Source organism: Python bivittatus, unplaced genomic scaffold, assembly GCF_059951505.1.
Source record: "Python bivittatus isolate LINGU-HERP-01145 unplaced genomic scaffold, Pbiv_v1 ctg000480_np1212, whole genome shotgun sequence".
NCBI classification, from domain to species: domain Eukaryota; kingdom Metazoa; phylum Chordata; class Lepidosauria; order Squamata; family Pythonidae; genus Python; species Python bivittatus.
The window spans coordinates 82,408,317-82,431,494 of record NW_028277075.1 but is presented as its reverse complement, the minus strand read 5'-3'; the positions used below and the strand labels follow the sequence as shown (position 1 = coordinate 82,431,494).

Below are 23,178 nucleotides of genomic sequence, written 5' to 3'. Positions count from 1 at the left end.
GGAACACAAGCCAAAGAATGAGGAAAAAATTATACTATATGTCAGAAGTATCTGCATCGCCTCAGAAATCCAAGTGAATGAACTTGGCAGAGACCATCTGGTTAAAATAGTCAGAGGTTTGAGGGAATTCTTTGAGCCTGGGAATCAGAAGGGACATTTGCAAAACAATGCAGAACCAGAAGAGATGGACAATCCATTTGTACCTCATAAGCAAGCAGCCAGCCCCTCCTCATATTAAGAAAGAGTGGGAAAGAAGATCAAAGGCATCAAGGACAACCAGTCTTAATGTACTTGCTGGTAAAAGCAGGCCTAAAGTATGCATCCATCTCGCTTCCAAGATTGTTGGTGGCCTCATATAAGAGCAAACGTAAAAGCAAATAATTCACCCTTTCACACCGGCTGTCAGGTGAAGCCAGTAACATCCAGAGTTGTTACTGCCTAGTTGTTACAATTCTTTCTCTTTCCCGCACTGTCATGGAATATTGTATCTTTAGATTTTGGTACAGACTTTCCAAACATTAAAGAGTTGACCACTATTTTGGTTGTTATGCATCTTTTGACAGAAATGGCTCACTTTCCTTGTAAAGGCTTTCCTTTGAACCAGATACCACTGCACCTTTTTTTTTTTTTTTTGTACAGGCTTTCCAGTACAGTGCATGTGTGTGTCTTTGAATCAGTGTTGACTCCTGGCGACTGCCTGGACAAGTCCTTGAAGTTTTCTTGGCAAGGTTTTTCAGAAGTGGTTTGCCCTTGCCTCCTCCTTCCTACGGCTGAGGGATTAGGACTGCCCCAAGGTCACCCGGCTGGCTTCGTGCCTAAGGCGACTCCTAGCCTTCCACTTTCTAGCCTGGTGCCTGAACCACTACACCAAACTGGCTCTTTCTGGTACAGAAAGATGGTTAATCTTGTCATTTCAGATCACAGTCTTCAATTTACCTCAGGTTTTTGGAAAGGTCTGTTCTAATTACCCAGTTTTTAGGTGCATTATTCCTCTGCCCATCTTCCACCATCAGAGGGTGAAATGGAAGGTACAAATATGACTTTTGAGCAACACCTGCAATGCTGTATCTCCGACCAACAAGGTAATTGACCTACTCTATTACCACGAGTTGAATGTGCATATAACAACTGAGAGCATCCTTCTATTCAGTTCTGCTCTTCCCAGGCTGTTTATGACTCTCACTGTTTGCCCATCATGTCCCATTTTTCTTCTGTTCTGAAGCATCCACATTCTTGGAGAGCTATAAGCAACATAATTAGCTCTCAGGGAACAACTAGACCTTTGCCAAGGTTTCTTACAAACATGCTGCTGATTCTATTGCATTGAGGAAACATGTTTTGACTTTCCACTAGGTTTTCGCCCTCATCATGCCCTCCAAGAACCTGGATTCCATGTTTTGGGGGATCCCTCCCTGTAGCTGCTCACATTAGCCTGGAAGCTGTTCATTTAAAACTGCCAGCCTCAATGAAAATCTTCCCAGTATCTCACCACTCTGTGTCCACTGTGCTGCATAGACCCCGTTTCCAATGTGAAGGGAACGCATTTTGGATGCTAGACACAGAATGGACAGATTAATTCCACAGATAGTCTACCTTGACAGGTCTTAGAAAGCTGCTACTGATCTTCATGCATTCTACATCTGTGGAACTAGAGACTGCTGAGGGGAGGGATGTTTGCCTTAGTCTCTTTGATACCTACAACCTTATTGTATTCCCATGACATAAGAGTAGGGGGAAGGTCCTTTTTTCACAACCCTTCCCCTCTTGACTACGAGGAATCAGGACCTGATTTAGATGGACTGAGTCCTCATTCTGGGATGGGCGGGGGACCTCTCACTGTGGTCTCTGAGGAGGAGGAGGGCAGGGACTGTGGGGAGGGAGAAATTCTTAGAACCTAGGAGTGAGATAAAACCTTTGCAAAACAGTATAGAACAATGATAGATACTGTTCATACCTAATAAATGTCTAGGCAGCCCTCGTTCAATCATGAGACTAAGAAAGAGGATCAAAGGCATCAAGGAAGTGGAATAAGTGATAGATCCCCAGGGAATGGTACATATAGTATGAGTAGCCTAGAGAGGATGTCAGAAAAGTTAAAGCTTAATCTAATTTGTAATTGACAAAGGAGGCTAAGAACAACAAAAAGGACTTTTTCAGATATATTCAAAATAAAAGAACGATAAATAGGGAAGCTGATGAATAGAAGAAATGTTGGATGTGCATCCATGTACACATGAATGGCCAGAATTCTTATATGAAAATCTTCATGGAAAGTCATCTATGTTACTGGTATCTAACTTTAACATAGGTTCTACCATCTATAGAACTGTGTTTAGAGATGTCTCCAGCCATCTCACTTTTATTCGACTTTTGTTCTATTTACTTCCTGCCCTTTCTGATAGAGCAGTACTCAATCGCAAAGGATGGCAGTTGAGATTGACTCAGGTTTATTGAGTACCCTGAATCTGGTCCAACAGTCTCTATGACAGCCACTTCGATATGAAGAGACATAAATGAACATCAACTATCCCACATGAAATTAGCATGCTATTTCATCTTTACAAATATATTCTGTATAGGAAATCTATCATGCTTTAAGGATTTACACATATGCAGAACAGAAATATACTAGAGCCACGGTAGGGCAAGCTGATTTATATTACAGTAAGAAATACAAAATCAAAGCATTATTTCGAGTGAGTGATGAATGAAAATATTTTAAAATGGATTAAGGTTACAAAGATCCTCTCAGCCCACAATTCTATACTGGATTTATGGGGACTTATGATGTATTTATGTAACGATAAATAAGTTTCATTTAATTTGAAGAATCACTTGTGGAATGAATACATAGATAAATGATAGAGATGATAGACAGACAGACAGACACAATGTGCTTTAAATATAGAACTTTAACAGAATTACTCCTAGCGTCTGATGGAGCCAGAAGAGATAAAACTACATTATATTCACTTTTTAATAAGGCAGCTTTCCAGGAGTTTGCATACATTTATTCAACTGACATACTGAGGAACAGTAACTTAGTTTGCCCTTTCCCTCAGAATATATCTGATGAGATCATAGCATGGGAAAGAAATCTGTCAAATCACCATCTTATTAAAAGAAAAAGCCCCTCAAACTTAACTCCAGTGTTTGCAGCCCCTTTATAGCTCTGTTTTCCTGGTAACAAGGCCAATCATGTTTTTATTGCTTGATGTCTCTTCTTCATTCCCTTTATCAGCAAGTTCTTCTGGGTCTGTGCTAATGTAGAAATATCCCATGATGGAGAAAATAACAAAGACGATAAAAAGGAGCATGGCAAAAAGGATAAATTCAGCCCACTGGAGAAAGAAAAGATTAAACAAAACATTATTTCCATTATTTATCTGCTTACAATAGTTCTGTCCTGCTCATCTCTGATAATACAATGCAAACATATTTCACTTCTGACACATTCGCCTGGACATGTAAGTTGTACAGAAGGGGAAGTCTGCCTGCAAATCATCTGGGAGATTTAATCAGCATCTGGGTTGCAGGAAAACGTATCTCCTGAATGATTAGTGAAATTCTGTACATTCAGAATCGATACCTGTAGTATGTTCTTGGTAAGTGGTACTGTAATGAAATGCTGGTGTTAAATTTCTGCACTTTGAAGCAATCAAAAGTAATTTGCCTGGGGTTCCTGGTCAGAGCCCCCTTTAAATTCAAGCAGTTTATAGAGCCAGGCCTGTTTAACTTCAGCATTAGAACTCCATTGTGGGCTTAATACAGATTATTTTCTGGATCAAAAGAATGTTATGTTGTGGTTCAAATGTGTAATCCCCCCCCTTTTTTTTCCACAATTGATTATTGAGAATATTCTTGCATGTAGAACCTTTAATCTCATAAAATGTCTTGGCGGGATAATCTGTTGGGCTCAATCCCTTTTCCTTACACTGTAAAACAAGTCTTTATTTACTGGTTTAGTTTTAGTAAACACTTTGTAGTACAAGTTGATGTGAAGAAGATATCTTTATTTGACTCTGGTGATGCTAGAGTTCTGAGATAATTCACAGAAGCTTGGAGCACAGCAGCATGAAAATTCTGATTAGGAGAACATTTTAGCATTTGTAGATGGGTACTAAAAGCAGAGGATATAGCAAATATATGAACATAGCTGGCTAGCTAGATTATATTTTGAAAGACTATCCCCTAAGTACCACATGTCCAGTAGCTGTACTAGAAACTCTTGGTTTCCATCTTCCTCATTTTCATCTGATGCATTTCAGCTATAAAGATAGTTCCTGAAAGCAATTAAGGACTATTTGAGTTAAAGAACTGTCCCTGGAGGAACACTGAGGTAAATTACTTTGCTCCTCTTTAGACAACAATTTTACATTTCCATTGCTTGGCCCAAGAACAAGGTGGATGATCTGTGGCTCAGAGAATCTCATGTGGCCATCAACCATCTTTTTTAGTACTAACCTAGCCCCCTCTGACCATAGTTATTAAAAACTGAAAGGGTCTTATTTGCTGCACATGCAAACAAGAGCTCATCCACAAATACACATTGACCTCTCCCATTTTTCTCTTTTTTGCAGCTTTCCTTTCTCTCCACCATCCACTGCAGCCTTTTATCCTCCTTCCATTTCCCTGCTTTTAGGTCATTTAGATAGGAAGATTAAAAAGGAAAAAGAAAGACCTACCATTTTACCAGTGGATGGGTTAAAAAAACAACAGGAAGGTAGGAAGGTAGGAAGGTAGGAAGGTAGGAAGGTAGGAAGGAAAGAAGGAAGGAAGGAAGGAAGGAAGGAAGGAAGGAAGGAAGGAAGGAAGGAAGGAAGGAAGGAAGGAAGGAAGGAAGGACTGTTTTACCAGTTCACCAGTAGACTGGTTAAAAAAAAAATTCACCATTTCTCTGGTCCAGCAGCTGAGGACAAAATGGCTAAAGAGGGCAGTGACCAGAGGGGAAGGAATATGTGCCATAGCACAAACTATCCACTTGGAGAAAAGGCATTGCCTACAACAAATGAAGCATAGCAGATAGATTGTAGAGCATTGCTTGTGCTGACAGAGATTGGAAAATGCTACTTTGGACACAGAACATGAAAAGATTGGTGGAAGTTGCCTTCATGGTGGGCTATGGGGATATTAAGAGCAACATTGTTTATTCCTGCTACAAATGGGTAAAATAGATTACCCTCATGTTGGGGCAAGAAGGAGATGAGAATAAACCTCACATATAAGACATTTTGCTGAATTCCATGGCTTTCCATATTTTGGAACACCTTAGCAAAATTGGCTGGTGGAGTAGCAAGCAATGTTCTTAACATATAACCACTCACATTTAACCATTGACCTAATTAATAAAACATACTAAGCCATGGGTTTGCTTAACTATTATTCATTAAATAAGTGTACACTGGGCTGGATTCTCACAACACACTAAGCCATAAAGCATGATTTATAAACTGCAATGGATAGGTTCACACAATATTCTGGATGAAAATCAAACAAACCACATTATGCTTTAATGTGCCGTGTGAACCAGGTAATTGTCATGAACAAAGAATATGCAGAACAAACTGTTACCTCATAATATGTCAAGGCTTTTGGAGCTGGCCAACCTAGGGAACAGAAACTACTTGGAGTTCTGGAATGATCTTTATTGCTAGTAGCGTGACATAATATTTGTATTTTTTGTATTTTGTAATAGAATCGTGAAAGCCTGCCAAAGCAATTCTCCAGCTCAACTTGTATCTAGTGGAATTAAGGTGGAGTTCTGAGTTTTTTGCCCATATTTCTTGGAATGACTAAGGAATATTTTATGGCTTATTTAATGGTTTTGCTCCCTCCTCTGTTCCCCGCATCTGTGAAACATTCCATCACATGATGGTTGCTTTGCATCTCATATAACTTCCAAATGATTATGATATGCTATTAGATAGGAGAAACATCTTCAGGTGGGCAGTATTGCATGAAATCCCGCGAAAGAGTGCCAGAGATCACATCAAGGATATATTGGGGGTAATTTAGGGCTGTCATATCTGGGCAAAAAAAATTCCAATGGTCACTAGATGGCAGCAAAGAGATACTGAATATTCTCTTTCCTGCTGTCTAGTGGTTTTCTTGATTTTTGCATCCAGTTGTGGTAGTGGTAAATAGAAGTACAAATTAGTTTAGCAGTTCTCATCAAACAACAGAATTTGGCACTGGGACGGATGTCCCTTTGCAGGATCACAGGAATTTCTGCTGCACATACAGAAATGGCCAAAAGTCTAGTGTGCATGGAGTGTTCTCTCTGCAACAAAGAGCATTCACAGGCTGGAGAATGATTATATATGAATCTGAGTCTGCAATTTAATTTGGTGTAATTGGTGGCACTGACACACATGTAAATTAGCTCTTAGAAATTTAGATCAATTAGTTCTCTTGTTTTTAGTTTCCTTTCTGAGAAGGGTTCTTTTTTACCAATAAACATCCATTGTTACTGGTACTAACTGTAACAGCATATATGCTCAGCCCTGACACTGATTTTTTTGAACTATGGATTTGGGAGAGAGGATACAGTTGGAAGTAGCAATAATAGCATTCTATTGTAACATCTGCTTTACTGCTTAATTTGTTGCTCATTTGTTCAATTCAATTCAAAGTTAAATTGCTCATTTGTTCAATGGCCTTTCTCATCTGTGCAGGTTAATCAGCTGCTATTGAGGTGTTTCTCTTCCTCTCGGTATAAGTTACTTACAAAGTTACTTCTGCATTTATTATAAGTATCTTTGGAAGTCAAGTATCCTAATCATGCTTTTCAGTGTAGACAATCAGTCTCTCTCCTTGGCAATTTTAATTTAGTTATTCTTGTAAGAATTTGATTTCCAATGTGTGCACTTCTATCTATTACATACCTACAGTATGTTTTGGAATACAGATTTGTCAGAATGTGGACACACACACACTATATTAGAGCTAACACTGTTCTCATCAACTCAATGATCTAGTTTTACAGTAACCCTGTGACAAACGTGGATAGGGCCCTAACAAAGCACAACACATTAATCTATGGTTAATTTAATTATGGCTTATTCAACCCATATGCTTAGGTTTACACAACATACTAAATAATCATTTAATCCCATGAGTTGGTTTTATGTAACATGTTCAGCTAAAATATAGTGGGCTAATTTGCAACTCGGTGTGTTTTATATGAATCCTGGTAGGATAGCCAAACTGTTCACTCCTGTATTTTAACACTCAGTGAAGGAAGAGACATTTGGGCAAGGGAATCTTTTTCATTTCTTGCAACACACTAGCAGGAGAAGCAGCACAGTGGGTATTCTCTGTGTAGAAGTCACAAAGGTATGGAACCTCTGGTGGACATGTTGGTCATCTCTGTCTTGGAATAATCAAGTTAGTTAGTGTAAAAATGTATCAATTTGTAAAAAAAGGTAGGAAGAGTCTGAACACTGGTGAAATGCATTGCTCAAAAGGACAGGAAGAAAACAATGAAGTGTGCCAATCTCACTGTGAACCAGAGAGAACTGGGTTAATGTCTTTGTTCAGTCACGAAACTCACTAAGTGACCTTGGGCCAATCATGTCCTCCTGGCCCACTCATATTCTTTGGCTGCAAGGGAAAAAATGTGACAAATTCATTTCTATATCTCAGTTCTCTAGGACAGTGGATAATATATGCTAGCCATACCTGTACCAGAGGTGCAGACTGGGCAACAATGAGCACAATAACATTTCCAAAGCCCACAGTTAACAACCAGCCAGCTTGCAGCACGGATTTCATACTAACAGGAGCCTGAAGAGGAGAAAGCATAAAACATTCCCAAATATTTGGAAAATTCCTTCAATATTCCCATTCCGTGCCACCCTGGGATTAGTCCACCCCACTTTGTCAAACAGGACACAAAACACATTGTGCTTCTGAGCACACAGTCCCTTGAACATTCAATCAAGTGCTTCAGTAGATTCAGTGGGGAAAAATACCATTCTCGGGCAATGTAAATTGATCTGCCCATACTAATCAGGGGAACAATGCCCAATGGCTCACTTATGGGTCCCTGAACATCACAGTTTGATGCTGCAGTCATCAAGGGATGAAGATAAGTGGGCAAATTCATTTCAAACCACATCAGAATATGGCAACCAGAGAGGAGGAGGATCCTGAGACTCAGTGCATTGTTTCTCTGGCTATGCCCACATAAGCAGTACTTCCCCATCCTTCTTCACTATGGCCTATGAGGATTCTGTTTATAATCTCGTAGGATCTGCAACAAAAGTCTTTAGAAATAGATGAAATTGGAGAAATCCCAGATAGCCCTGAACCAATCTATCCTTAATCTTGCTTTTTCATTCTCCTGGAGTAGAACTAGACGTCTAAGATAAGTTGTTTTAATGTTTTACAGCTACCTTATTGTATTTATTGCTGGCATCCAGATTGCTAAATTGTTATTTAAATGAGCTGACTTCTGCTTGCCAGGAACTGCAAAGTGTACATGTTTCCAGTGATCAAGCACGTCAACACAGGACCATCTATTGGCCCATCTATCCCAGTACTGTTCTGACTAGCAGCGGTTTCCTGGAGTCTCAGGCAGAGTTGGTTTGTTTTTCTCATCTCCTGGCTTTGATACTTTTCTAAAAAGTTGGAGATACCAGGATGAAATGTGGGGCTTTCTGCAGGTAAAGCATGTGCTCTGTCCCTGCCTCTTGTCCCTGACATGTATAGGAACCGATCCACAAATATGTCAGCACAACAAAACACTGCGGTTAAGGAAACATTTGAGAGAGAGAGAGCACATGGCCAGGCAGAAATCTGCTCCCAATTATCTTTCCTGCCGTGTGGTTATAAGCCTTGTGTATTACTAAATTTCTAAATTTAAAAGGATTGTTCAGGATTACTTAGCATACCACATATTAGTTTTTCCAACTCTGTAATAAATTGTAAGTCATCTATTGTGACAGTTGCTAATATTTCTATTGATTCCTGGAATATACAATGTTCTCCCAAGAAGCCATTGGTCCCACTGGACTTGTGTGGACCGTAATTTCTATCTATTTGACCTCACTGAGGTCAAAACATTGCTTGTCATTTTTGAATCAGATCTTGATTTTTTATTCAAAGTGTTCATCCCTGATGTAGAAAGAATATCTCCTTTTCTGCTTCTTTTTTAAAAAATACATTATTTGGATATCAAAACTGAGCAACAGCAAATAGCCATGTTTGCACACAATCTATACTAATATTTACAGCCCCTCCTCATTTAGTGACCGCAATCTGTTCCAGTGACTTTGTCATTAAAGGAAATGGTGGCTAAGTGAACCACATGACTGAGAGAGAGACGCTGCAAAGATCACTGGTTGCTGCCATCTCATTCAGATAAAGTTCTCTTGTGCAGCGATGCCAGCATTACTCTCACTCCAGCATGTGTTGTTGTCAGGCACAGAAATTTGGGTGTAAGTGCATGCATTAGTCAGGAAATGATTTTTTTTACTACTGTTTACTACCATTTATTACTCTCATATTTACGAATGGTCACTGAGATAGTTGCTAAAGGAGTGAGCTGCATTGTGCTTAGAGGCAAGACAAGTTGAAAGAACAGTTCTGAGTAGAAAGTAACTAAGAGGACTAGAAAACAGATAAGATGAATACTGGGCAGAAGCCCAACTGGAAGGAAGGGAAGGGCTAAACTATGACATCTAAGAAAAATATATTCTATTAAAAAGGAACACAGATCTGTCAATGTGGGCAAGCAGCATAATCAAGTATGCCCTGAATCATTTGAAATGGAGCAATGGATGCCACATGGCAGATGAGAGCATTGTAGACCAACCCACCTTCTCAGGCCATTTCTGCTTCCTTTCTGTGGAAAATCTCTTATCCAGCAACGTCCCTCACATGTCTTCCAGAGAGTAAGCCACATCATGGCCATGTTTGAATGATGCAACTGAATTCAAGTAACTGCTACCTCTGTGTGCTGGCAGCATACTGTGGCAGATTGTTTGGTCTTTTAGTCTCATGTGTTTTGTTCTTTTAACAGTAAAAAAAGTTTGAAAATCCACAGGGTTGGTAACACCATGGACAGAACTAGGATAAAGTCTGTCTTGCCCTTGTCCCTTTTTTATCTCCCTTTCACCAGCATCCTGGTGTTGTCTCAGAGGATGGGAAATAAAAAAGAGTCAAAGACAGGATGCCTAGAGAAGTCCCAATTTTTGCAGGCCATCTCTACAAATTTATCTCAAAACTCAGAAAGGAGAGTTAATTTTCTAGGAAGTAGTTCATATTGCATGGTTAAAAAGGTGGGAGTTATTTTAGCCACAAATAATTCTTGGGTTGTTTTAGGTTAAAAATAACCTGCAGAGGGTTCATTGTCTGGGTTAGGATATTTGCACAATACATTTAACATGGTTAAGTGTACTGAATGAAGAGGACCAATTTCTAGCCTCAGGTCACAACTATGTTTTATTAAATGTTTTTCAAGTACACAATTAACTTCAAAACCTTTTTTGTTTTTAGAAGTATGAAATCAAATATGGTTTTTAGCATTAATTTTGTGGGAGGTATCCCTAGAGCACATAACATGCCACACTAGTTATAACTAGGCATCTTCAGTAGCTTTGATGAAGATAGCATCAAAAAGCAGTACTTAGACTGACTGGCAGAGCTTGCTTCTCCCATCCCCTAAGAGGCTGGCAGAGTCACCAGATGTCTGGCTCAGAGGTCCTCTGCCTCAACCTTCAATAAAGAACAAACACATTGTCTTAGATCCCCTGAGCAGGGCAGTCCTGATCACAGAAAGAAATATTGGACAGAGAAGTGGGCGTTATGGTCCCTAGACCATAATCTCAGGCATATTTATTCACAGATCACAAAGAGTAAATGGGGCCTGGACTGAGGTGCAAACTGCACTGAATTTGCCATTTAATTTCTTTGGGCTTGGCCTTTGGCAGGCAACCTTTTGAAACCTTTCCTCCTTGGCCTCTTATTTATAAAGGGCTCTAGATTCAGGATGTCCTCCTTGTATGAAGTCCTAAGAACTCTACCTGGGAGTAAGAGAAGGCAAGGCCAGTAATGGAGAACATCACTTCCCCAGCTGATATTAACAGATACTGTGGAATCTGCCATGAAATATGGACATTGTTGGCTGGAATATCTTCTATCTTCCATGCTTGGAGTGTCTCTGCAGAAGCCTGGTTGGGAGGAAAAGAAATCATGTTGATGAGGTGATGGAGTAGCCAGTCCAAGTTAATGCAGAAGCTAGAATGCAGTGGGGAAAAGCTTTCTTTCTGAAAACTGTAGCAGTGTCCTCCTCTTGAGCCAACTGAAGAATTGTGTACTTGCTGGCTGGACTGAAATAAAGTCATTTTAAAAGCATCAGCAAACTCTGCTTTTACTGGCAAGGTGCTGGCATTGTTTATGAGATGTACTTAATCACCACGTAGGGAGAGACCACAAGGTTTCTTTTAAAAGCTGAAAGGGGAGAGCAGTAATTGCATTACTCATTGGGCTATGGAAAAATGTCAAAAGTCCTTTCCAAAGAAGTTTAGAGTTGATAAAAAGATTGGTCATTGGAAGTAACACTCCTAATCATTTACATTCTGTGGTTTATCCAAACTGTTGCACCATATCCATCATTCTGCTTCTTTGTGCATACCTCATAAAGTACAATAGGGCTACAAGCAGAGTGAAGCATATGATTAATTATAGCAGGCAGCTTTGGACAAAACCAGTGATTTGGTAAATAATAAGAACAGGTATATAATGAAATGAAATATTGCCAGGAGGAAATTAAAAATGGGCCAAATCAAATGGCATCAGTGGCAGCATTTTACCATCCTAAGATATGCTGATGAACTCTTGGTTAATCACAGTTTTATAATCTAGATCCCCTTTTCCCCTGAGTGTAATAGACATACTTCACAAAAATTAAGCTACATTTGCTTAGAAGCTCTCAGATTTTTGCCTAATCCAGAATGTAATGATTTGCAGGTATAGGCTGTCTCACATCCAACACATATAATAAATATTATTATATTACTAATGAATGAATAATGAATATACTAGAATGGGATAAGTTTTCCTCTCAGATGTTGTCCCATTATCCTTGATCATTGATAGAAATTAGAATCCAACAACCTTTTATGGGTCACATGTGTATAATACGTGTTCACACTGCCGCTTCCATCAAGTATTATAGACCTAATGTCCAACAAGGGAACAATTTCTGTACGAAATATCTAATTTTTGCAATTTGAGAGATATGTTTCTCTATATGAAAGACAAAGCTTTTAGAGCTTCAGAGCTTAGGGGAAATAAAGTTGAGTGATTTGAGTTTATTGGAGAAGGCCTTGTGTGTAGAAAGTGTATAGAGAAATATTTCTCCCTCTTGCATAATACTAGATTTTGGAAACCTGCAGTGAAATTGATTGACAGGAGAGTCCAGCCAGTCAAAAAATATGTCTTCATTCAATTCATTGCCCCAAGGCTGTATTGATTGTCATTTGGCTTAGGTTTCTTTAGTTTGATTCAATAATGTTCCCTTGATGCTCTTGTCAAATTCCATTGAATCTCAAAGCCATTTTTCAAAGTAAGGATACTCATAGCATCAAGACTTCTCTTGAATCCATAATTTCAAGACTCTCTTTAAAAATTTCCATTAATTTAAACAGGACTAACCCTAATCAGTGGGTTTATTTAGGAATCCAACAATAGGCTACATGGTTGGGAGTAAGCCAAACTGAACTCTGCAGGGCTTGGTTCCAGAAGTACTTGGAATATCTAAATCCTGCTATATTACAGAAATGCCATTGTGTTTTAAACCCTTTGCTGGGTCTTTAGTCTTCATATAGAAATGTCAGACTGCCCAATCTTATATGTTCTGTGCGATGGTTTCTCCTGTAGTCTTGGCAAACATTTATTGAAATATATGGGATTTGTTTATAACAAGAGGCTCTGTTTGCCAAACCTCAATACTAAATTCTATCAATAATGAATAAATGCTCAAATAAAGCAGCAGGGCTGGATTTCAATGAGAAGATGAGATTGGCCAGGCTCAAATTCTCTTCTGAGAAGTTGGAAGCAGTTTAGATGGCTTTGGATGACAAATAATAAAGCATTAAATATTTAGAGAAAAGAGAAAGAGAAAGAGGACAATATTTATCAGACCCTCAAGATTTCTAGGAGGAAGTTTAATTTTTGCCAGGTAGCCTTTGCTCAACTTTCCCTCTTTTTTTATATTCATCTGTTGAAGTCAGAATTGAGTTTTCCTATTAAAAGAAAGAGACTCTATTATCATATCTAGCTACCCATGAGTTTATCCATTCATCTGTTCATCAAGCTGTTTATTTCCCCATAAACTGATAGGCTTGCAACTCAATCCGGTGCATATTTATCCAGAAAATAGTCCTGCTGTGCTATGCTCAGTGGGTTTTGCTCCTGGCTAGACAAAGGATTATAGTCCTAGTATGCCATTCTTTTTCTACTCTACATATTTCAATTCAATCAACAAAACAACCAAATGAATACAAAATAATGCCTTTTCTATTAATGGCAGAGAAAAGTTTAGGTACAATGCAAATAAACTGACATTTTTATGGCTGCTGCCAAGTTTGAAAAGGCCCTGGTCAAGCTGTCCTCCAGGCCTTCCCAATGCTTGCCTTGGGGCCCCTCCATTTGATCTTACCGTGGGGCAGAACATGAGACAGAAATTGTCGGAAGCCCAATGCTGAAAACAAAAAAATGAAGGCAAAGCAATGTGGTAATGGCTGTCATCTGAATTTTCTCAGAATGTTCTGAGCCTAACATTGGGGTGACCACTGTGGTTTATATTCAGAGCATTGGGCCATAAAATGAAATATTTAAAACAACAAGGCTGGGACCAATGGATCCAAATATTTGCTCATCCATGACAGGTGATCATACTTGACCTGCATTTGATGCATTCTCAAGCATGCTCAGAATTTCATCCAGACTCTTACTGGTGACAACAGGAGAATTATGTGGCCTCTATCCCTTTGATTTCTATGGGACTTAGAAGTGCCTAACTGTGGGTATACCAAGGTTTTTAAGGTTTTGTTTACCTAAAAATGCTTATAATATGTTAGTCTCATTTGTTTGCAGCCTACTTCCTTGTCCTTATGATTTTTTACCTGAAGAAAACAAAATGGATTGATTCAGTAGCTGACTGAACACAAGAATTTATACTGAAATAGAAAAGGCATAAATATTCAAAAGGTAACTTACACGTGTTAGGACAACTGTGTATGAAGCTCCAAAATCTAGGAGGCCAAGCTGCAGGGTAGATGCTTCTGCTCTCATCTGGAATTTTGCATTGTTATACCTTGATATGAAAAGGGAAAACAATAATTCTTGGTTAGCTTCTCCTGGCCAGAACTGTTAAAAACTTCTTTAAGCTGACTGGGAACAATGAATAACTGGGGACATGCTTTCAGTCTATAGTAAGTATGTACAAGGTCTTTTAGGAACCAGGATGTTGATCAGAATTTAGTTACACTGTACCCTTAATTGCCATTATTGTTTAATTATTTGCTTGCCTGTATCCTGGTGACATAAAATTCTCTGTTTTCTAATGTTCTTCCAACACACTGGCCAGTGTGTGTGCTGTTTGGGACTGATGGGAATTTTAATTCAACTTTGGAAGAGTAACAGGTCCCCTATCCATGTAGTAGAATATTAAGTAGCTAGGTAAGGTACTTCATGCACACACTTCTGTCACTTTGCAGGCAAGTGGTCCTAAGTTCAGCTAGGGGCCTCTCTGATTAGGAGACCTAAACCAAGAGCAACACTGATAAATAACACTGGGCAACAGCTTTGAAGGACAGTTGGTAGCCTCCACTGATATAATTTGTCTAAGAAAACATTTGCGCACCTCTCCTAATGTTTCTCCCAGCACAATCTCTCTTGTTTTCCCTTTTCAAATATAGAATGGTTATAATGATGGAAACAATCCACTGGAAAATCTAACCCTGTATCTTCCTGCAAAGAATCCAGTACTCAATATCCTTTCCTGTACATCCTAACCTTTTCTTTTGGTAGGGCAAACAGAAGCAGTAGCAAAAAGCCTCTCCCCCATCTTCATCCTTTTCTTTACCACTTGTGAAGGGAAGACTGAGTTCAGCAAAATACCTCAACATATTGGGAGGGGGGACAGTCATGTTAGAAAACAATGATTCCAAGTGAGAGACATGACCCTGCTGTTTTATTCATAGGACAGAACATTTATCTATCTCATACAGTCCATCTGGACAGTGATGACTTTCTAGAGATTTTTTGCATTACCTAATACCTAATTGCTTTAAGTGAATGTGCCAGGTGCTGAAATTATGATGGTCTGTATGGACACTAATGTCTGTGTTTTGATCCCTCTTCCTGTCCTTTCTAACCATGCCGATTTCCTTTAGTGGAATATTAGTCATGGATATTCCACGCATCCATTGCTGATTGAGAAAGTTCCACAATTATTTATTTCTTTACTGGGTTGTTAAATGTATACCCTAGTGAGGAGCAAAAGGTGATTTATACTGTGTTCCTTCCTCCCATTTTTTCCCATAGCAATAACAACTTGTGGGGTAGATGGGGCTGACAGAGAATGCCTGGCCTGAAATCGCTCAGTGAGCTTCTGTGGTTGAGGATGAACTTAAACCTGGGTGTCCCTAGGGAAAGTATGGGCTGTGGGATCCCTATCTATCTCACATGCCAGGGTTATGGTGGAGGACACCAAGTAAAATATCCCCCTGGAAGTTGGTTGGAACTATCTATCTTCAGCAGTAACTATCAAGTAACTATATCAAGCAGGAAAGAGGAGCCCAGATGTGTAAAACCCAGAGGACTTCTGTGAAATGAAGTTTGAGATCTCCCACTTTTCACTCAATGATTTTAGCTTTGCCCAGCATTCTTCAAGGTCAATCTGCAAGTAAGCTTCAAAGAAAAATATTGCCTTGGTGGAACAAGACCATCCATTAAATATTTAAGTTCTTCCCAGGGCTCTCCTTCCCTGGGTCTATTGCCATTCAGTCATGAAGAGCTATAAAAGTGTGTTTGAATACAATTAGATATAGTCAGATAGGACCAAAGATAATATTTCTAGCAGGGATAGGCAAACTCTGGCTTCATGCAGGTCTTGGCTGAATTTAAAAATCCTTCTGCAAGCAATGAGTTCAGACTTGTATTAAGAACTATCCATCCCTTTCCTACAGCCTGATGCTTGGGATATAGAGACAAGGAAAGAAGGAGGTCAGAAATTGTCAGCTCTTCCAGGTAGTCCAGAGAAGAAACCAAAACCATAAGTACTAATACCACTTTTATTGTAAGGTTACAGTAACAGAATCTTGCAAGTCTGAAAGAACTTCTTTCCTCCCCTGCCTTTACTTTCCAGAAAACTAGGGAGGGTCCCTTCTGAGATGCTTTCTCCATCTGCATCCCTCCTTTGGACTCAGATTTCTCTTATCAAACTATGTTCTAGGCTGGGGCTTTTTCCCTTGTCCCCCAAGATTCTTCTCCCAGCCCATTACAGAAATGGAATGATTACTCTCCCAAACTTTGGCCTTGCTTGAACTCTGCTCCCAAGAAATTATCCCTGAGTGAATGAAGCTGTTAAACAGAAAAATGATTCTCCACCTCTGTTTTGTACTATGCAAGATCCAAGACACAACCTCAGCAAGAAAAAGAACTTGCACCAGAGTCTGGAAATGCTCATAGGAAATTTCATAGAATCTCACTGTCAAGTCCCATTTCACAGGACATGCATAAGGAGGCAAGAAACACACAGACTCCAATAAGGAGTTTTAGTGCAAGAATTAAGGGTAAGGTACAGAACCTTGGAGACTGAAATACAAACCTTCAGCCCTCTTAGTGAGTTCATTAAGGCACAATCTCTTCGAACATTTTGAATCTCTTCTTTCCAGTTTTTTTGTAGCCTGGACTGAGCTGTTGTTTATGACACAAGCTACTAATGAACTCCTCTCCTTTTTGTTGGTTGCGATGTCTAGAATTCCTTGTATTTATTTCTTAGCCCCTCAAAATCTCTCACACTTACCTCCCCCTTGGCAGGATCCTGTAGCCTGAAACACTGTAACTTTTGTTAACAGTGGTGAACTCCTCATCACCAAGAGTGATGTTGATATCCCATTCCAACGTATTAATGAACCTGCAAGTAAACTTGATTTCATCATGACAGAAAATGAATAAAACAAAATAAAGCATCTTCTGCCAGCTTGCATGGGGCGATGAGAGCTCTGGTCGATCCTGAGGGTGGCCTGATGACGCTCCCTGAACTTCTCGCCAATTCCACCAATTCTTGGAATCTATTTATTATTTAAGATTTCTTTTATATTGTATTTTAATTGATTTTATCCTTTCTGTAAACTGCCCAGAGTTGCTTTTTAACGAGATGGGTAGTGACAAATTTGATATATAAATCAATAAATAGTTAAAGAGGGCTTCATCTACCTCTCAATTTTTATCCTAAGCTTGCCAACCAAAAGACCACAAACTAATTGTTGTTTCCCCATCCTTATATATCTAATACCCTCAAGATAATGCAGCATTATGCCCTTCCTTTCTAGGAGAAAGAAAATGAAAATTGCTTGTAGTCTCATCTAAAAACATTCAGAAGAACATTGACTAAGGAAAAGCATGATCATTCAGAGAGAGAGAGAGAGAGAGAAGAAACTAAACATGATTCTCCTTTATGACTCTTCTCTAATCATTATGTAATTATTCTTTCCTAACCATTATGTTAAGTAAACATTCACTCTGTTAGAAAGGAGTGCCATGGTTCTCCTAATTTTAAGAGTTACACCGAGCAATAGAAGACTCAAATGCAATAAAGAACTAGGCTTCTCTTTTTGGGGATTTTATTCAATAACTTTTAACTACTCAGCCTCTTGAACAAATCCTGCTAAGGGAGATGACAGATAGGTAGATGATAGATGATAGATAGAGATGATAGATATAGAGATAAATAGATAGATGATAGATATAGAAGATCGATGTCCCACCTTTCATTCAGGAATTAAAGCTAGTGTATGTAACACTCCACCCAATAACAACCCTGTGAGGTAGTATGGGCTGAGAGTATCTGGTCCAAACTTATCCAGTGAACTTCCATGGCTGAAGGTGGATCAGAACCTTAGCCTCCTCAGTACCTTAACCACTATACAATACTGAACACTGCCTTTTCCATCATGCAGGAGTTATCTCCTGTAATAACCAGATGTGACTTGTTACAGAACCCAACCTAGTGATCTAGGGAAGAAAGATTAACCTACCTAATGCCTTTCAAACCATGAAAAATGTTAGATGGCTTTCCCTTGCTGTTGAGACAACATCTCATAGTAGAAGAGAGCTTCAACTAGAGTTCATTTGGAGTTGCCCAAGGCCTTGCTTTTGTCTACCCTTTAGTAAGAAAACTGTTTTCATATTATCTTCTGATCAAACTTTACTTGTTTAGACTAATCTCGTCTGCTGTGATTTCCACTTGACTGTTTGGCCTGTCTTGGCTCTGTAACAGAACACTGGTTTCTACTGCAAGCCTCAAGTGGCCAGAGAATGAGGCAGATAAAATGTATAACAAAAGTTTTCCATCAGTGGTTTGAGATTCCAAAATGTAGCATGAGTAACAACAAAACTTTGGTATTTGGATGCATTTTGCTCCATCTGGCAGATTCTGAGAACTGTCAATGAGAGATGGGCATTCCATTCATGCCCTATTTGCAATTTGCATGTAACTGTTAACATGTCTCAGACCTGCACCGTATAGCCTACCAGCCAAGTATTGTGCCTCATTAAGCACTTATGACAATCCTTTCTGTTTTTCAGTTCCAGGCAAATAGCAAAATGAGACTTTTTAGGCCTTGGTAATGTTGCATTTGATTTGTTGTCCCTCCGTTTTAACCCTCATGCTATTGAATGGCTATACAAGGGAGATCAGATGGGAAGGAAGCTGAATTGTTCCAATAAGCATCAATATGCAGATGACAACTTTGTTTCTTTTCATTTAACCCATCAATCAACCGGTTGATTGTTCCATTATAACCCTTTAATAATGGAATTTGTCTAGCCAAGATGGAGTTGCTGAACAGGCCAAACAGGCAGTGTTCAACCTGTTCTGGAGGGGTTCACTGCTTCATGAATGACCAATATGCCTAGTACATAAGTCTCATACAAAGCTGGCCATGCTGGTTGGTTCTGACAAAGAATTGCTTTGCAATTCTTTTGCTGCCTTTTGCAGTTAGTTACCATTAGAGCAAGGGAGCACGGGTGCTATCTTTTGAATGTGAAGGGAACTAAGAAAGAAGACTGATAAGGGATTGATGTTTAGAACAACAAAAGTTTAGCAAAAGGTTTTGGCAATTCTTGAGACGAACAGCCTTTTCTCTGTGGATTATGTCAACAGGAAATTGAAAAATCTTACCACCAAGAAAAGTCAGAAAAAAACATTGAGTTCCTGGATATATGCTGATATCCAAAACTTAACCAATATGCATACCAGCAAAGTAACCAATCAGAAGAAAGAAAGTCTGTGGGCATACAATGTGAACACACGTGTATACACGGGAGATGTTCTCTATGGAAGGTTCTGGCAGGAAGCACTTTCCTTACTGAGGAAGGGGAGGGAAGACTACCTGAAATATGCATTTGGACAAGACTAGGAAGCTCTCTTCTTCAACTGCTCATCCTGTGCCAGCTCAAAACTCTTTCTGTAAGCATGGTCTCTGGTAGATTGAGCAATACATGGACAATAGAGAAAGAACAGGCAACGCCAGATTGTATTTAACTCTTGGATATACAGTAAGTGCTTCATTAAGTCTGAGAATCCACCCAAAGAACTTCATATACTAGGAAGGCTAGAAGTGCAATAATAAATCAAATAAAAATAAATAATGAACGTATCACTCCAAGCCCTAAGGGACTGATCCTTTTAACTTTAGTTATGGGAGGAGGGGGAGATCCATATGGTCCTAAATATATTTAGTTCTGACTTATATTTGCAGTAGTACCTGCACTTGATAAAGCAACTTTCCCCAAATTATTGTCCTCCAGACAACATGCATTTGGGCTTCATGTTCTGTAATTCCCCATCCAGTATGGCCAATGGATTATCAAACTTGAAACCCAACATACCAAGATAGCACAGTGTAGGGAAGCCTATGGTAGAGATGCAATTAAATGATTCTGTTGCACTGACAGGCCATCAAAGCGCTCTGTGTAGTTCTCAGCCAAATCCCATGATTACTCAGCAGAGAGAGACTGCCTGAAATTCTGCTTATGTCAGTTTCCTCTACAGTTCCATAGGTACTATTCCTTTTGCCAATTAAAGGATCATATATATAGCAGACCTGGGAAGAGAAGAGACCTCATAAATCAGATGTTGGTCAATGTGCATTATAACGGAGAGATGAGTCATTTGCTTGACAGAATTTAATGAAATTTCTCATAGCCTTCTCTTAAAGATTCTGGATCTCCAAAGTGGAGTTAAGTACAAAGGCTTCAACCTAGTGGCTGAACCTTGTATAAAATGGTATTCTTCCCCCATCTCTCTCTCTTTCTTTTCTTCTACAAGAAGAATTACCTTCTTAACTTCTTTTTCCTTATGACTAAACAAGCATCATCAAGTGGGTAATGATAGCAAATTGTTGCTCTGCTCCTGCTAAAGGTGTGGTTCTTCATGGTGCAATTAAAACAAAAAAATGTAACAGCTTAATGGCTGTTAATTGGAACTGTCCATTTCTAAAGATCAGAGATCATTTTATTTTGTAGCACAGTGGAACCTCTGATAACCCAGAAGCGGGTGTTGGATTTTAGAATAGGAAAGGAAAGGAAAGGAAAGGAAAGGAAAGGAAAGGAAAGGAAAGGAAAGGAAAGGAAAGGAAAGGAAAGGAAAGGAAAGGAAAGGAAAGGAAAGGAAAGGAAAGGAAAGGAAAGGAAAGGAAAGGAAAGGGGATTACCGCAAATTGATCCACTTATTTAATAAAAGGCTTTAACTTCAGTAACACATTTCTCCATTCAAAGAGTGCTCAATGGAAAGAAAATCTGGATTAAGCAAGGTTTGTGCATTTATTTATTCAGATAATGGTTGCCCAAAGCAATTTTGACTTTTGAGATAAGAGGCTGAACTTCAAGATCAGATTTCCCAAAACATCCAATGATGTTAGAGGGAAATGAACTATGCCAAGAAGCTCTGAATCCTTTGGCATACCCAAGAAATGCTTCTGGAATGCCTTTTGTTGTCATGGGTTGGGAATGGCCTCTGCCAATAACATTCTGATCCTGGGGAAAAATTGACTGTAGATCTTTAGAAAGCCTGATTGGGAAGGCCTGTGAAGTTGAGTCTTACTCTCTGAGAAGGGTCCTCTCTTCTATTGAAAAGGCAGGACCAAAGCTTCTAGGATATTCTCCTAGGGAGGATACAACTGCAACAACTGGAGATGAATTTCCACATCACTGATTTGTTACCATGATCTAAAACAGTACAGGTATCCTCTTTCCTTCATTAATTCCTTCAAAACCTAAGTTGCCTGCACTAAAGTTGATCCAGTTAATCAGTTTAAAAGGCAGATGGCAGAGACAAATGAACAATAAAGAATCCTTGTCTGCAATATGGCAAATTTGCATCTCTTTCTTTAGGACTGACATGTAAAGTGAATTGTTTTGGTGGGATAGGAGTTTTTAAAGAACTGTTTTAGCATTGAACAAAAGTGGCCTTCTAAATTCATATATTATCTGCAAGTGGCAAAATTAGGGCTAGGGCTGATACATTAAACTACATATCCTTGGAAGGGGAGGGAGGGTGTCAGTTTTTCAACAGTTTTCCCCCAGAATGTTCTGCAACACATTGAATAAAATTCTATTAATTGCTCATATTAGTGAATGAAAGAAGCAAGAGGCAAAGAGAGGAAGCATGGAAATTGTAGCCCACAGATCCATAGCTTCCTTCAAAAATATAAAACCATGTTCAACCTATGAAAAGTGGAACTCCAGTTATACCCAAAATCTATCTATAACAAAGTTGAGGAGGGCATTTCAATGAATATCATGCACAGAAGGCCTGAAATTCTTCCAGAAGTTCAGGGGGAGATTTAAAAAAATGGCAATTAAAGCAAAACAAAACTTTGTCAGAAAATTCTGTTCTGGAAAAAAAAAAAGCTCATCCTTATTCCTATAGGTATATAGATAGATATATAGAGATTGATATGTATATAGATGACATAGGTATAGACAAAATAGAAATAGTTATAGTTCATGCCTCTAATCCCACTGGAGAAGGTATTTCTAATTTTCTGGCCCATTCAAAATGCACTGATGAAGCCCAATCTAATAATTTCTGTTAAACTGAGGAATTATATTTAGAATTCCCTCCCCAATATTCAAAGTCAGTCCACACCTCACAGCTGCCATTCCTTCTGATGGCTTTTTCTGCATGTCTTCAACCTAAAACCAAAGAGAGAGAGAGTCAAGATACAATTTCTGCCAACATGAAGGCTTCCTAACTAGCAAAGAATCCACAATGAAAAACATGAGTCCAGAATATGAACCTAGTAAATGGAGGGAGATGTTTTCAAGAAGCTTTATATCAAGTTGTAAGTGGCTTGAACTCCATTAGAGGGATCCCTAAGAGAGAGCAAAGACTGTCAAGCTCCTTGGTGCATGTAGCAAGTTGGATGTTTTTCCCATGTGCCCAAAACCCTCTATTTTCTTGCCTGCAATGGGTACTTGTTCTGCCAACATATGTTCTGAACTAGTCCTACTTACTGACAAAAGCAGATGAGCTTATGAAACTTGGGCTAAGTTTACACACACCCCTAAGCTGTAGTGCAATGTAATCCTCTAAAATGATTCAATACCAGGTAATCCTTGTTTAGCAACCACTTGTTCAGTGACTGCTTGAACTTATGACAGTGCTGAATGAGTGGTAGTTACAACTGGTCTGCATACTTACATCAGATGCAGTGTCCCATGGTCACCATTTGCAACCTTCTATGCCAGCTTCCTACCAGCAAAGTCAATGGGAAAGCTGGCAGAAGGTTGTAAATGGCAACCACATGACATCCTTGCTTAACGACCCATAGTGGTTTGCTTAATGACAGCACTCAGAAGTGTCAGAATCTCCATTGCAAAGCAATGCAGTCATATGATGTTGTGCTTTATGACAGTGTCACTTAGCAATGGAAATTC

The 23,178-nt window shown here is 39.1% G+C and overlaps 1 protein-coding gene across 2 annotated transcripts in view; it reads right to left on the bottom strand.

Moving 5' to 3' along the window:
* Positions 1-2,248: 2,248 nt before the first annotated feature.
* SLC15A2 (solute carrier family 15 member 2) overlaps positions 2,249-23,178 on the bottom strand; it is a 92,469-nt gene continuing 71,539 nt past the window's right edge. The window contains exons 18-23 of one of the 2 annotated variants that reach the window (XM_025169710.2): positions 22,388-22,434; positions 17,039-17,149; positions 14,227-14,323; positions 11,028-11,174; positions 7,681-7,785; positions 2,249-3,341 (exon numbers count right to left, since the gene is read on the bottom strand). In XM_025169710.2, coding sequence (XP_025025478.1) covers positions 3,165-3,341; positions 7,681-7,785; positions 11,028-11,174; positions 14,227-14,323; positions 17,039-17,149; positions 22,388-22,434 — 684 coding nt within the window. In that variant the 3' untranslated portion in view covers positions 2,249-3,164. The remainder of the gene's footprint in view (positions 3,342-7,680; positions 7,786-11,027; positions 11,175-14,226; positions 14,324-17,038; positions 17,150-22,387; positions 22,435-23,178) is intronic. The other variant, XM_007433051.3, reaches the window with a different exon arrangement.